The sequence below is a fragment of the Myxocyprinus asiaticus genome, chromosome 13, assembly GCF_019703515.2.
Source record: "Myxocyprinus asiaticus isolate MX2 ecotype Aquarium Trade chromosome 13, UBuf_Myxa_2, whole genome shotgun sequence".
NCBI lineage: Eukaryota > Metazoa > Chordata > Actinopteri > Cypriniformes > Catostomidae > Myxocyprinus > Myxocyprinus asiaticus.
In genome coordinates, this window is record NC_059356.1 from 45,814,676 (window position 1) to 45,829,423 (window position 14,748).

At 41.2% G+C, this 14,748-nt stretch overlaps 1 protein-coding gene across 8 annotated transcripts in view; it reads right to left on the minus strand.

Moving 5' to 3' along the window:
• Positions 1-4,758, minus strand: part of LOC127450223 (butyrophilin subfamily 2 member A2-like) — a 145,373-nt gene extending 140,615 nt beyond the window's left edge. For all 8 annotated transcript variants that reach the window (XR_007898933.1, XR_007898932.1, XM_051714129.1 and 5 more), the window contains exons 1-2: positions 4,627-4,758; positions 4,383-4,458 (exon numbers count right to left, since the gene is read on the minus strand). Coding sequence is in view for 6 of the 8 variants with exons in the window: in XM_051714129.1 (XP_051570089.1) it covers positions 4,383-4,440 (58 nt within the window). In the remaining 2 variants the exon portion in view is untranslated. The remainder of the gene's footprint in view (positions 1-4,382; positions 4,459-4,626) is intronic.
• Positions 4,759-14,748: the final 9,990 nt, after the last annotated feature.

The following is a 14,748-nucleotide window of genomic DNA, read 5'->3' on the forward strand; positions in this document are numbered from 1 at the left end:
CTGAAAAGATGGTGACAGACCAGCGTGATGACCATGCAATGTGTCCCGTGGCGCCATGCCCATCTCGGGACTCGAGTCTGTAGCCAGTGCTGAAGCGGTCTCATATGCATCAACCCGAGAGGGGTGGCCACCGCTAAGGATGCCATATGCTCCAGGGGCCTCTGAAAGAGTTTCAGTGGAACCGCTGTTTTCTGTTTGAACGTCTTCAAACAGGCCAGCACCGACTGTGCGAGCTCGTTCATGAGGTACGCTGTCAAAGAGACTGAGTCCAACTCCAAACCGAGGAAAGAGCTGCTCTGAACCGGGAGGAGCTTGCTCTTTTCCCAGTTGACCTGAAGCCCTAATCAGCTGAGGTGCAAGAGCACCAAGTCCCTGTATACACACAACATGTCCTGAGAGTGAGCTAGGATTAGCCAATCATCGAGATAGTTGAGAATGCGAATGCCCACTTCCCTGAACGGGGCATGGGCTGCCTCTGCGACCTTCGTAAAGACACGAGGGGACAAGGACAGGCTGAAAGGGATGACCTTGTACTGATACACTTGACCCTCGAATGCAAATCGCAGGAAGGGTCTGTGTTGAGGTAGAATTGAGATGTGAAAGTACGCATCCTTCAGGTCTACCACCGTGAACCAATCTTGATGCCGGAAGCTCGCCAGAATGCGTTTTTGCATCAGCATCTTGAACGGGAGTCTGTTTAAAGCCCGGTTCAGTACTCGCAGGTCCAAGATTGGCCGCAACCCACCGCCTTTTTTCGGTACAATGAAGTAGGGGCTGTAAAACCCCTTCTTCATCTCGGCCGGAGGAACAGGTTCTATCGCACCCTTCCGTAGGAGGGTAGCGATCTCCGCGCGCAAGGTAGCAGCGTGTTCGTCCTTCTCCAAGGTGAAGAGGATACCGCTGAACCTGGGCGGATGCCTGGTGAACTGAATCGCGTAGCCGAGTCGGGCGGTCCGTGACCAGCCATCGCGACGGATTGGAAAGTGCAAGCCACGCATCTATGTTCCACGCAAGGGGGACCAAAGGGACAACATTGTCGGACGTACCGGCAGGTGGGGCCTCGCGGCGGGGCGGAGCTCGAGGTGCCACACCATGTCGTGGCCGTGCTGAGTCTAGGGACATCAAAGCACTTACCTGGCTCCTTGTGACCACCCCTGGAAAAGCCTGGGATGGGGGAGGAAGAGGCCTGTCCTCGTAACCCGTGGAGACTGTCACATCGGGGGCGGATATGTGCCACAGCTGGGCGCGCAGGGGCGGGGAGACCGCCGCTGGAGTGCCAATCCTGCAAGGAAAAACCCGTGGACGGTGGTCTTGATGACGACCGTGCACACTGGGTATGTGACCCAGGGAAGGAGGAAACCTCTCTTTTGCTGAACTGTTGGGTACCGCAGCCACTTGGGCATGCGGCGAAATCAAATAAAAAGGCAGCAAAAGATTCTCCACCCAGCCCTCCACCGGGGGATGGAGTGGTCTTACTACCAGCTCCAATGCAGTGGGTTTCGTCAACCATGGGTCGCCCGTCTCAGGGATGCTATGACAACTTTTGTAGGTTCTTAGCGGCTGGCCATGAGACGGGTCTCGTCTGCTTCCTGCAGTGGGCTTCACGCCGGGGCCGGGCCGAAGGGGCAGGCTGCGGCAGAGCCGGTGCAGTCACCACAGGGGGACGCCTTTGGCGACGAGCAGACGGGGTGCGGGATCTTGAGCCGCACCGGGGCAGGATATGCCGGATAGCCTCTGTCTGCTGCTTCACCGTCGAAAACTGATGGGCAAAGTCCTCGACAGTGTCACCAAATAGGCCAGCCTGGGAGATGGGGGCAGCAAGGAACCGTGTCTTGTTGGCCTCACCCATCTTGACCAGGTTGAGCCACAGGTGGTGCTCCTGGACCACTAATGTGGACATCGTCCACCCCAGAGACCACGCCATGACCTTTATCACTCGGAGAGTGAGGTCGGTCGCCGAGCGCAGTTCCTGCATCAAATCTGGGGCGGAACTACCCTTGTGCAGTTCTTTTAGCGCCTTGGCTTGGTGGACCTGCAGGAGAGCCATGGTGTACAGGGCAGAGGCGGTTTGTCCAGCAGCGCTGTAGGCTTTGGCCGTCAGGGACGACATGAACCTACAGGGCTTGGACGGGAGCTTTGGGCATCCATGCCAGGTGGTGGCGATCTGAGGGCATAGGTACACCGCGAGCGCCTTATCCACCGGGGGAATCGCCGTATAGCCCTTGGCCACCCCGCCATCGAGGGTAGTGAGGGTGGGGGGACTGAGAAATCGGGACCAGGCAGTAAAAGGTGCCTCCCACGATTTTTTCAGCTCCTCGTGCACTTCCTGGAAGAAAGGCACTGGAGCGGGGCATGGCTGCTTTGAGCGGGGAGAGCGGAGGGTTCCACGCTCGCGGCCGCCCAGGAAAGCATGTCCGTCATCTCTGCATCAGCCTGTGACAGGGCAGTCGACCCCAAAGGGGGGAGCCCAGCTGAGGCTTCTGCGTCCAACTGGACAAGCCCGCTCTCCGATGCTGCGCTCGAGAGCTCATCAGCTTTGCGGGCTCTGAACAAGAGGTCGAACTCGCCGTGAGACGAGCCGGCGGACTCATCCGGTAGCCCGATCGGGGCAGACGAGTGTGCTGGGAAATGGGAGGTCCGCGGGGGGATACCCGGTGGAGGCGATCCCATTGGAGTCCCCAAATCGCCCCCAGTTGGCCTCAAATCCGTAGGTAGAAGGACCGAGGCGGGGAGCCGCTGGGGTGGCTTGCTTTCTTATGAAAACAAGCCACGACCACAACGTTGCCATGGTCATGTTCTCGCAGTGAGAACATGAACCATCCACGGATGCTGCCTCCATGTGGGTAATGCCCAGACACGAAAGACAGCGATCGTGACTGTCTGAAGTTGAGAGGTAATGACCGCAACCAGGAATAACACACAATCGGAAAGTCATCTTTAAAAGACACGTCTTTAAAAAGACGTTCCGTGTGTGCTGCTCTTTTAGAGAAATATACTCTTTCAGAAAAATATACTCTCTTTTTTCTGCCAAAGCACCCGGGGCGTTCTCTGCAGTGCACCAGTGCAGAGGAGGGAGAAGCCGCTGAAATGCGCCGTCAGATCCAGCAGAGGTGAATGAACAGTCGTGAGAATTCAGCTCAATGAGCATGACCGTTCGGCTCTGAAGAGAAAATCTGAATGAGTGGTTGCATACCAGCTCCTTTTATACCCGTATGTCCGGAGGAGTGGCATGCAAATACCACTCACCAATTTTTATTGGCCTTTTATCAAAGACCAGAGGTGTTTCGGGCTCCTAAGAGTGACCCCTAGTGTCACTATATTGACACAATGTCGAGTGAGTGACAGATAGGGAAACAATATTTTTGAGGCCTACACCCTTCAACCTCTGGAGGGTAAAGCCTTCGAAGGGATTAGAGAATAGGTGAGTCCTTGAAAATGGAGCATGATGAAAATGCATGTCAGATACATGACACGTAATTGCACCCATCACTTGTAAAATATTAAGCAGGTCCAACAAATTTAGTTGAGGTAGCATTTCATTAGTAGCATTAGTGTTGTGAGATAGAATAACTCTAATATTTTACAATCCATACTATAAAGTTTAATTAGAGAAAGGGTCACATGAATAAATTAATGGTAGATACTAAACAAAAATGCATTAAAATACAGTGATTGAAAATGTATTGAAAGAGGAAAATACCAGTCCTCACATTCACTAAGTATATTTACAAAATAGACTAATCACAAAATATATTACAAAATATAACTGAAAGAGCATGTTATTCGTAATCTTCCATATGCTTTTTGCGATTGTTGATTATTCACTTAAATGATGATATTAATGAAATTCCTGAAAATTTGGATTATTCTTCATGCCCCACATCGGCCACCCCAATGAAAAACATCTGGACACACCACTGCTGTTTCGTCTTATGGTTCTTTTTTTAACTATACTTTTTAGAGCTTAACAGCTCCAGGTCACTATATGTTTTCACTGTATTGAGAAGAGCAGCATAAACTTGCTACCTAACATCTCCTTTTGTGTTTCATGAAAGAAATACGGGATTGGAACAACATGAGGATGAGTAAATGGTAAGAGATTTCATGTGTGGGTGAACTATTCTTTTAAATCAGACAGAGTCAATCTGTTCTGGAGATTTACAACAGAAAAACATTAAATAATTATAATTTTTCCCTTCATTATGCCACATCTCTTTAATGTATTTTTCATAACCCTGCAATAGAGACATACCCTTCCTAAAAAACACTCTTCCTTGTTTTACTCTTTTCTATATAAAACAGAAGCTCTGTCCTCCCCCACATCAGCTCTTCCATTTCCAACAACTGTTAATAATCTCTATTTAAAAATGCAAAAATATTACCTGATCTTGAATCTGTAAATCCACGGATAATCAGTAGAGTCGTATAAATGAACATCATCTCTGAAGGACACAAATGCTATAAAGAAAAAAAATATTACAATGATTACCTTTGCCAAATTACCTTTGACTATTTCATACAGTCAACTTTGATCACTTTCTGTTAAAAGAAAACTGGTTAGTCTGGTGTTTAAAGTATTTAACATTAAAAATAATTACATTCAAGCTAAATGTTGAAAACATCTACCTGTCCTCAATTGACATTCATGCTTGACGTACACTGTTCAGGAAAAAGTCTTTCTCAACTTCTCGATCTCAATTAGTCCACAACTTACCTTAAACTCAGTGAGTGTTAATAATTGTGAGTCTCTGAATAAATTCTGTTTATATTACGTTCTTGCAAGGACATCATAAAAATCCATCATTAAACCTGCCTGTTAAGTTTTACTATATCATTTCACAATCCGAAGTGATGTCACAGCCCCTCCCTTCTAGGTGATAAACAATGGGCTGAAACCATTCTCTGTGTGCTGTGGACGTCAGGGTTGGGCAGATTACTTTAAGAAAGTATTACACCGTTTATTTATTTTTTTGTTTGTTTGTTTTTTTGTTTTTTGGTTCCTGGGTAGTAAGTGTTTTTTTCTAATTGCTTATGTCTCAGAAGTGTAGAAAATGGCTATTATTCCCCACAAACTTTGCTTTTGTGACCAGGACAGTGATATTTTGAAATGTACCTATTTTCCAGAACATTCCAGATAGATTCATTGCTGAGTAAACTTGGAGTAACTTTATAATATAAATATAAATATAACCTAATATAAATAGTATTATAAATACAGGGGCCTTAAGCCCACCAGTTCAGTTTAGTTCCAGCTGCCTAAGTGGATACATATCTGCATTTTTCTGAGATAGCATCAAGAGGCTGCAAGCATCCGGCAGATGCATTTTGCTATGTCTGCAGCAATTTATCAAGACATGAGCGAAAAAGTACTCCATGGAAGCATCTGCTAAGATGTGTGAGGCCTACAAGGCATATTTCGGCATGCTTGTCGGGGATCAAGACAAACCCTGGGCATCTCATTTCACCTGCGAGCACTGCAAAAAAACTCTGGAAGGTAAGATGGACAATTGTTGCTCGGAATTTTATGTTATAAAATTTGTTAATTTTAGAAATTGTAAAAAAAAAATTAATTTTAAAATGTTTTACAATTTTCAATGTTATTAAAAAAAATTATATATATATATATATATATGGAAAATGTTGCGTGAATCTCTTACACATTAGTCATGGGTGAATTAAATGTATTTTTGTAGGATGGTACAGAGGGAAAAAAGAGCCATGAAGTTCGCTATCCCAAGAATTTTGCGGGAACCCACTGACCACTCAAGCAACTGCTACTTCTGCATGGTGGACCCTTCCAAATGTCGGACTGGCAAGAATGCACCTGCTGTCACGTATCCGGACCTCCATCATCCATCGCCCCAGTGCCACACTGCCATGAGCTCCCTGTACCCACTCCTCCAGAGAGAGAGCAGCCGTCTTTAGAAGAGAGCAGCAAGTCAGAGAGCGAGGAAGACGTTGTAGATCCAGATGATAACTTCAGAGGTAGAGCTGAGGAGAGAAACCCATACAACCCCAACCAAAAAGACCTCAATGACTTTATTAGAGATCTTGGTCTCACCAAGTCCAATGCTGAGCTTTTGACATCTAGGCTCAAGCAATGGAACTTGTTGGATGAAAGTGTGCAAGTCGCAGATCAGAGGAAGCGTCACCAACCTTTTTTCAGCTTCTTCACCCGTCAAGATAGGCTCTGCTTCTGCCAAAATGTGACCAGTCTGTTCCAGGCAATCGGAATTGCCTGTAACCAGAATGAGTGGCGCCTCTGCATTGACAGCTCATCCAGGAACCTCAAAGCCACGCTGCTCCATAATGGTAACAAGTACCTGTCTCTTCCCCTGGCTCACCTCAAAGAGGATTACAACAGCATCAAGACTTTGCTGGATGCCTTGAAGTATGATAAGTACATTTGGGGGCTGATTCATGAAAGTGATTTACAGTATAATCATAAATCTCGAAAAACTACTCACTTCTAAATCTTTTGTAGTCATTTTTGTATTACTTTAGTATAAATACATGTTAATTTGAATTCATATGTTGTTTTTTCTGACTTTATGTGAACAAAAAGACACAAATTCGCCCATTTTCTCATTGGAAATAGGTAAATTTCAAAATATCACTGTCCTGGTCACAAAAGCAAAGTTTGTGGGGAATAATAACCATTTTAAATACTTTTGAGGCATAAGCAATTAGGAAATAACACTTACTACCCAGGAACAAAAATTGTGTTACATAGTGATTTACGGTGGTCCGGAGGTGCACAATACAAAGAAATTTGCAAAGCAAACAAAAGTTCACAACACAAACAAGTAAAGACACAACACAATTAAAACAACACAATGCATCTGGCCACTAGGGGGCAGTCGATCCGCAGAAATGGCAAATGTATCCAGTATTCCACAGAGCATTAATTACCGTACTCAGTTTCACAATGCACAAATGTTATTTTCAAAATGTGTTTAGATAACTTAAAATCATATCATAATCAAAATATAAATCCACTTTACTCACATTGGGAATATCTCGTGTCCTGTCCTTTTGTACGCATGCAATGGGCAACTTGCACAACCGCATTCTACTTAGTGTGGCTCAGGTGTTTCCAGTAACAGTCCAGCTAACAATTTTTGGTTCACATAACGTTCTGGAAACGTTAGTTTTTGGTTCCCAGAACATTCCCAGAATATACATTTTTTTAGGTTTGTTTTGTTAGCCAGGAACGTTTTTACGGTACATTTAATGTTGTTTGTAGGTTTGCAGAACGTTCCCCTAACGTTCCCTTAATGTTCTCATAACCTCAGTTTTCATCATTTATTTTATATATTCATACATTCATGCATCATTAATCATAAATAAAACAATCAGTCTATATAAATAAATAATCAGCGCACAATCCATGTTTTTGTTGATCCATTGTTTAATTGTTTACATAAAATAACATAAGCCACGAATCTCGGGACATTCAACACAGCAATTATAATTTAATACAAAAAAAATCATGAAAACATTTTCATAGATAAAAATGTGCAAGAACATTGTATGATTGAAACATAAATTGTAACTGTAAAAACTGATACATTTTTCAACTTCTGATCAACTGCATTAAGTATAATCAATCAAACATTAACAAAACTTGGTCACATGACCTTTGTAATTGTTAATTACAATTTGTCATCATTAAAAACAACAGTTATAGAGTGAAACTATATTTACCAGTAATATTTCATATTCAGACATCACCACAGCGAAGCATCTAATCAATTCTGCTAGTTGTGTTTCCTTTCAGAAACTGGTACTTCATTGTAAGGAAAAACCTGTGGCAAAAAGATGACCTTGGAACATCCTCAAAAAACATTTGTCATATGTTATTTTCAATATAATTTTACTGTAATATATTAAGGATTTTACCTCTCTGCATTTTTGTTGATTTCACTGTTATGATGATAGAATGACCTGCCAAAATTGGACCATAACGCTCCAAAACAGATCCACTGATTTTTCAAGTATGTAGAAACATGTGAACTACCAAGACTAGTATGCAGCTCCTCACACTTTCTCGTTGACATGTTGTTAAACTTTTCTTCCTGAAAAGAAAAGGTGCAACATTAAGTTACATATATAAACATGTTACATTAATTTAAAGACAGTTTATTAAAAAACATAATAACATCCAATTCAAATACAACAAAGCTAAATAAATATACTGTACATGCTTGAGCAATCCAATGTAATTGAAAGTATTCACATAATTTCTAAATAATAAAGTGATTTGTGACTTGTAAAGAATGTTACCGTTAACAGGATTTCATTGACACCACTGCTTGAATCACAATATTTCTTTGATTCACTGGCAAGTTCCCTCCATCTCTTCTAACCATCCACCTATGCACAGCCTACAAATACATTTAAATGAACAAAAGCTTGTTATGATGTTAACAATTTCATATAATTAAAAAAATAAAAAAATAAAAATAAAAAATCTGTTATATTTTCTCTGTGATTTCTGATAAATTCCATAATTCTGACCTTATTACTGTAAATTAAATTAGGCTTGTTCAGTGGTTCACCTATTTTTCACTTTTACTTTTGTACTAATTTTATTTTATAGTGGTTTAATGCATATTGGGACATATAACACATTGATGTAAACCTATAGAGTTCTCCTGCTCTGAGAGCAGCACATATAACACATTGATGTAAACCTTTAGATTTCTCCTGCTCTGAGAGCAGCACACATAACACAGTGATGTACACTGGAACGGACTTCACAGTAGGAGGGAAGGAGGACACAGGGAACCAGGTTTCCTTTTTATGGTCAACTTTTCTGGGCTTACAGCTTCACAAAAACTCATTAGCTTCACAATAACTCCTCAGCTACTCAGCGGGACTCTTGATTTCTGACTCTCTCTCCCCCTCCACTGGTGGTGTGGCCGCTTATATGCCGCTCTCCCTATGCTCACTGAAATTAGAGACAAGTGTTAGACATAATCTAGCTCAGGTGTAAGCGCCCTTACCTCTTACTCTCTCTCCGGACGGATGCTCGACCCTGCCCCCGCTGCCACATATCCCCATCGCCCAACTCAGGCCGGGGAGCCATCCGGCCTGTCTACCACTCCGTCCCCCCTGAACAAAAGCAACGAGATGTGAAATGTGCGATGCTCTGGCAGGGGAGGTGGAGCCAGGGCCATCTTCGTCAGCTCCACGTCAGGATGACGTGAGAGGAGGAGAGGCTGCAGCCCCTCCCATCCTCAGGGGATTTCCCAAAGGGGATTTTCCTTTGGAGCAGTCGCGAGACAAAACCCTCAAGCAGGCCTTCGACCAAGTGAGAGTGATCGATGGTCAACAGCGTTGTGACTTAACCTGTGTATTTGACGCTGCTAAACCAGATACTTCAGGTGTGTCGCTAGACTCCAGAATCAGGTGAACTGCGGTACAAATGCATACCAACCCGTATAATGGAGTCTAGATAAACATTTTAATGCAAACAGGAACTTGAAGATAGATTTGATTAACATGACTGATTAACGCCCCCCCATTTGTAACCTAACACCCCCCTCTCTACTAATTTGTTCTCAGCACCCCCTGGCATCCTTTAAATGCACACTGGGGGGCGTCCTGCCCCCGTTAAGAACCCCATGCTGTAGATGAACCCCTCCAGAATAATAAAATTAATCTATTGTGATCAGTGGTGGAGTTCCTACATCTACAGAGATCAACAATGAAAAAACAGATAAAGTTGTCTCTTTGCGTTAATTTGTTACTGACCAGCACCAAAAATATTATAGAACAGTGTCATATACAAAGCATGTATCATAACTAAACTCTCAATACTGGTTTGCTTACCTTCAACTCTGACATTAACAGTGATGTCATCAGACCAGGATTTGGACTGAATGAAACACTTGTAACGTCCTTCATCAGAGACTAGTTTGAGTGATGTGTTTCCCTTCTGTAGTTCTTGATTGAAGAACATTTGTGTCCTCCCTCTGTAGGACTGACTCTGATCTGTGTTTCTGTCTTTATGATCCTCATAGAGATGCACTACTGGGTCTGTAAAATCAAGTTGTAGTGATGGGGGTTGGCCAAGTGACTTCTCTGGAGAGCGAGAGAGTGAGTGCGGTAAGGGTTGACATGTGGGAAATCACCTTTAACAGCTGCTTTGTGTTTGCTGTGAAAGGTGTGATCCAGACCACCGGAGAGAGAGAGCGACACACAAAGCCTGTGTGTGTGCGTATTTATGAAGTCGAAAAACAAGTTTTGTTTATTGAAAAAATAAAATACCTTTTTAAGTTGGATTTCGCCATCTCCGCTTCCTCCTTTACAAGAAAGCAAAGAACCTATCACAGTGGTGCCGAAACCCGGGATTAGGAGGAAGAAAACGTTGTCATGGAGTCCTCGCCATTAGCTGATGTCATCACGACTCTTGCTGGCATCCACAAATGCAACATCAAGCCCCCCTGGACCTAAGTGCGCAGCAGGAACAGCGTTTCCAGTTCCTGCTCCAAGCCCAGGCAGAGGACCGACCGGTATTACAGAGCCTGATGGCCCAGGGGAGCACTCCAGCAGCGACACCGGCCGCAACCCCACATCAATGGGACCGCAAGATGAACCCGAAACCTTCAATGAGCTCTTCGAGTGGGTGGCTGAGTGTGGGGCTGGCCCAACACCCAGTGTGCAGCCCAATTGCTGCCCTTGCTGTCCGACAAAGCACAGCTTGCAGCCCAACAACTGCTGGTCGTGAGTATCCTGGAGTACACGGACCTATAGTGGGCCATCCTGCAGCGGGTCGGCCACAATCCGGAGCAACACCGGCAATGCTGCCGTTCATCGAATGCGATTGCCTTTGCCCAACAGCTCCTTGATGGCTGTCGAAGGTGGGTGCTGGCAGAGGATTGCGATGCCGGAGCTTTTATCAGTCTTGTGGTCCTTATTCACTATGAATCTTGATATCCAGCCCAATGGCAATGCCACAATGTCATCAGTTTTACTTTTACCTTCCACTGTGAAAGCTTTGAAAGGTGCATGTCTCAAAAATATCGTCCATTCATAACTCACTTTTTAAGTAATTTTTTATTTGAAATAAGGTGATGCTGCACTTGGTTGCTAGGTTCTCAATCCCAGTGTCATCATACAATAATAAGACATTGCATTTGCATTTTCTAGTTTATTATTAACCTTTTGGCAACAGTGATACATTTTAAAAGTATCCCAGAAAACTCAACCCTCCTTTTCAAAATAGCCAAAGTGGTTTGTGTACAGCGCTCTGCGTATGCATCAATCGTATGGATTAATTTAGGCTACCTTTATGTGCTTTTTTAAAGCTTGAACATTTTGATCCCCATTTACTTGAATTGTATGGAGAAAAACATCTCATACATTCCTTAAAATATCTTAATTTGTGTTCTGCAGAAGAAAGAAAGCCATACAGGTTTAGAACAACATGAGGGTGAATTATCATTATGAGTGAACTATTCCTTTAAGCAACTGGTTTTGGTTTAAGGAACCAAAACTGGGAACCCCTCAGTGATGTAATCTAGTGTTGACTGTCTCTTCTGATGTTGTTTGTACCCAATACAATAGTAACAACCAAAGATGTGAGTCTTCTAAGTCAGTCATATAATGGACATGACATCAGTAAAATACTTTTTTGAGTGTTATGACAGTAAATCACCATTTATGGATGCCTTACCGATGAATGAGAGGACCTATGAGGTCTACCTATGAGGAGTGTGACACCTACCTGTTGCAAAATGTGCTATGCTTTCTGGCAACAACAGAGCTTTGCTTTTGTTAGGCTGGTTTCCATACATACTGCGTCTTTGGCACGTGTTTATTTTGGCACCCATTTTAACAGTCATAGCAAGACTTCCAAATACAAACATGCCCCAAAGTGACTAGTAGTGAATATTGTATCAAATATATGCATACTTTTTTAAGTGTGGCTTAAGTGTTCAAATATTTCTTGGGGCCACTGTAGCTCTTGATTGTTGTAAAGAATGAAATGTCAGAAAAAGGCATTAATAACGTAATCAATGCCTAATTTAATTCACATTAGGAAAAAATGCAAGTATGTTCATTATCACACATATCTTTGGTCTTTCTCTCCCCCTAGTGTTTCATTTGACGTGGCATCTACTGGGACACACAAAATACAAATAATGCTGCAAGCTGCATGTTGCATACTGATTCCAGCAATGCATAAGAACTTTCGAAAGGATTTATGCAATCAACCAATCAATCAATCAATCAATAAAATAAGCATGTGCCTATACAAATTTATTGATGTACTGTAGTCAGGGGCGGATTATGACTAGCAAGTGCCCTGGGGCCAATTTTCTTTTAAAGTTGAGATCTACGCAATCGATTTTCATTTAAGTCTCTTTTAATACCTGTTTTGTTATTTATAGTCAGAATAATTCAAACGCAAAGCATGGATGTGGTAAAGAAACCTCTCCACTGAAACATTCGCTGACCAGCCACTGTTCTTAAAGAGACAGTACCATTTTAACAATTGTTATACATAATGTTAACTCAATGTAAATACTATAAATTATGCATACAAATTTCATATATTTAAAGGGACCGTAATAAATTATGAAATATTTCAAATTCATCAAACATGGGAGCAGCCAAAAGAAGAAGAAAAAGACTGTAGTACTGAAAACAAATTTGGTTCAAATTCTGTAGAGTAAGAAAACTAAATACACAGGGTGAGATCTTAAATGTGTGATCACAAAAAAATTATAAAGAGTTATAAAGAGTCTATAGACCTTTCCAGTAATGTAAACAATAACAACTACTGCGCTGGTCCTGAAGAATTTCCGATATTACAGCGCCACCTGCTGTTGTTTTGAATGAGATCGACAAATTAAATATAAGGAAGGTCAAGACAAGACAAAAGAGCATTACAATTGTATCATTGTTTCATTACACAAAGTAACAACAATTACCAACCTAACCGATAAATTTAAATCATTTTTATGTTTCAATATGAGAAAGCATTAGTAAACTATTTTTTTTCTTTCTTTTTTTTTAAATGAAAAAAAAAAAGGATCCAAATGTCTATCTGCAACCTTGTGAATTATTCTGGAATTACGTGATTATTATGTGTACACAGAATGTGTTAATTAAATATTATGTGGATCAAAACAGACTTAAATAATAAATAATGAATTAATAACTATATAAATAAATTTACCTTCTTGCATTCTCCTCTTCTCATTCTGTAAATCTATTTTAAATTAAATATGAGACAACCAAAAGCATGTTGGACTGTTTACATATCTGGATTGCTGTAAATCAAACATAATTCATTTAAAAGGGGCAGTGGTGGCTCAGTGGCTAAGGCTCTGGGTTACTGATCAGAAGGTCAGGAGTTCAAGCCCCAGCACTGCCAAGTTACCACTGTTGGGCCCTTGAGCAAGGCCCTTGACCCTATCTGCTCCAGGGGCACCATATCATAGCTGACCCTGCACTCTGACCCCAGCTTAGCTGGGATATGTGAAAAAAAGATTTTCACTGTATATGTGCAAATGTATAATGTGTGGTAATTAAATAAAAATATGCACTCAAAAAATTTAGATAAAATTAGACACCAAAAAAATATACATAAGCAAATTCACCTTCTTGTACTGTCCTCTTCTCTTTCTGTAAATCTAACATATAAAATATGATAAAACCAAGATTTTAGATTGTTCATGCATCTGAATAGCTGAATAATTTTACCCATTTTACTTAAATATAATTACAAAATATGTGGTAATTAAATATTTTGTCACCTTTTCGCATTCTCCTCTTCTCATTCTGTAAATTTAATGTAAATTGAAAATGAGAAAACCAAGAAGTTGACGGCTGATGTTAGACAGTTTATGTTTCTGATTTTATTAGATATGATTACACTGTTTGTGTAAACAAAATGTTTTGCGGATCAAAACAGAGTCAAAATTAATAATGAATGAATGCCTTTATAAATCAATATACAACAGAAATAAAACTAAGATAATTTAGGTGTATGTGTATGTTAACAGACAGTAAGAGTACATCTGGCAATGGAATAAATGAAAAATAATCTTGATTTACAATGTTGTTAAAATTGGGCTATATCCAGTAGGTTTAAGTCCAATTACATACAGTATGTTTGTTTTCTCTAGTAACGGTTATCTAGATGAATTCAAACTCTTCTTACATTTGTAAATATATTTTTTAATTCAATACTTTCTAACCCAGTCTCCCAAATTTTTTCACATAAAATGTATTTAATATGTAAAAACAAATAAGAATTTTACCTCTGTGCTTATAACCAAAAACAACCATCATTGGTCCAGCAATCGCACTGAACACAACTGCAATTGAAGTCCAGATGACTGACATCCTCAAAGAATTTATCATTTTATCTGCAGAACAAAACTGTCAGCAATTCAACACATTTGTGTTTAATCATATTTATTACAGTTTGATAAAAATAAAAAATAAAGATAAAGTTGTAAAGTAATTCAACATAAATGTACAAGAAAATGTGCGTAAAAATGTGCATATAATACTTGTATTCTAATGCAGTTTGATTTACATTCTTAAAATTAGAGGTTTTTTATTGGCATCTATGGTTCCATGAAGAACCTTTAACATCCATGAAACCTTCCCATTGCACAACAGGTTATTTGTTGTGGAAAAAGGTTGTATAAAATATAAAAACATTCTTCACAAGTGGTTCTTTTAAGAACCTTTCACTAAAGGTTCTTTGGGGAACCAGTAATG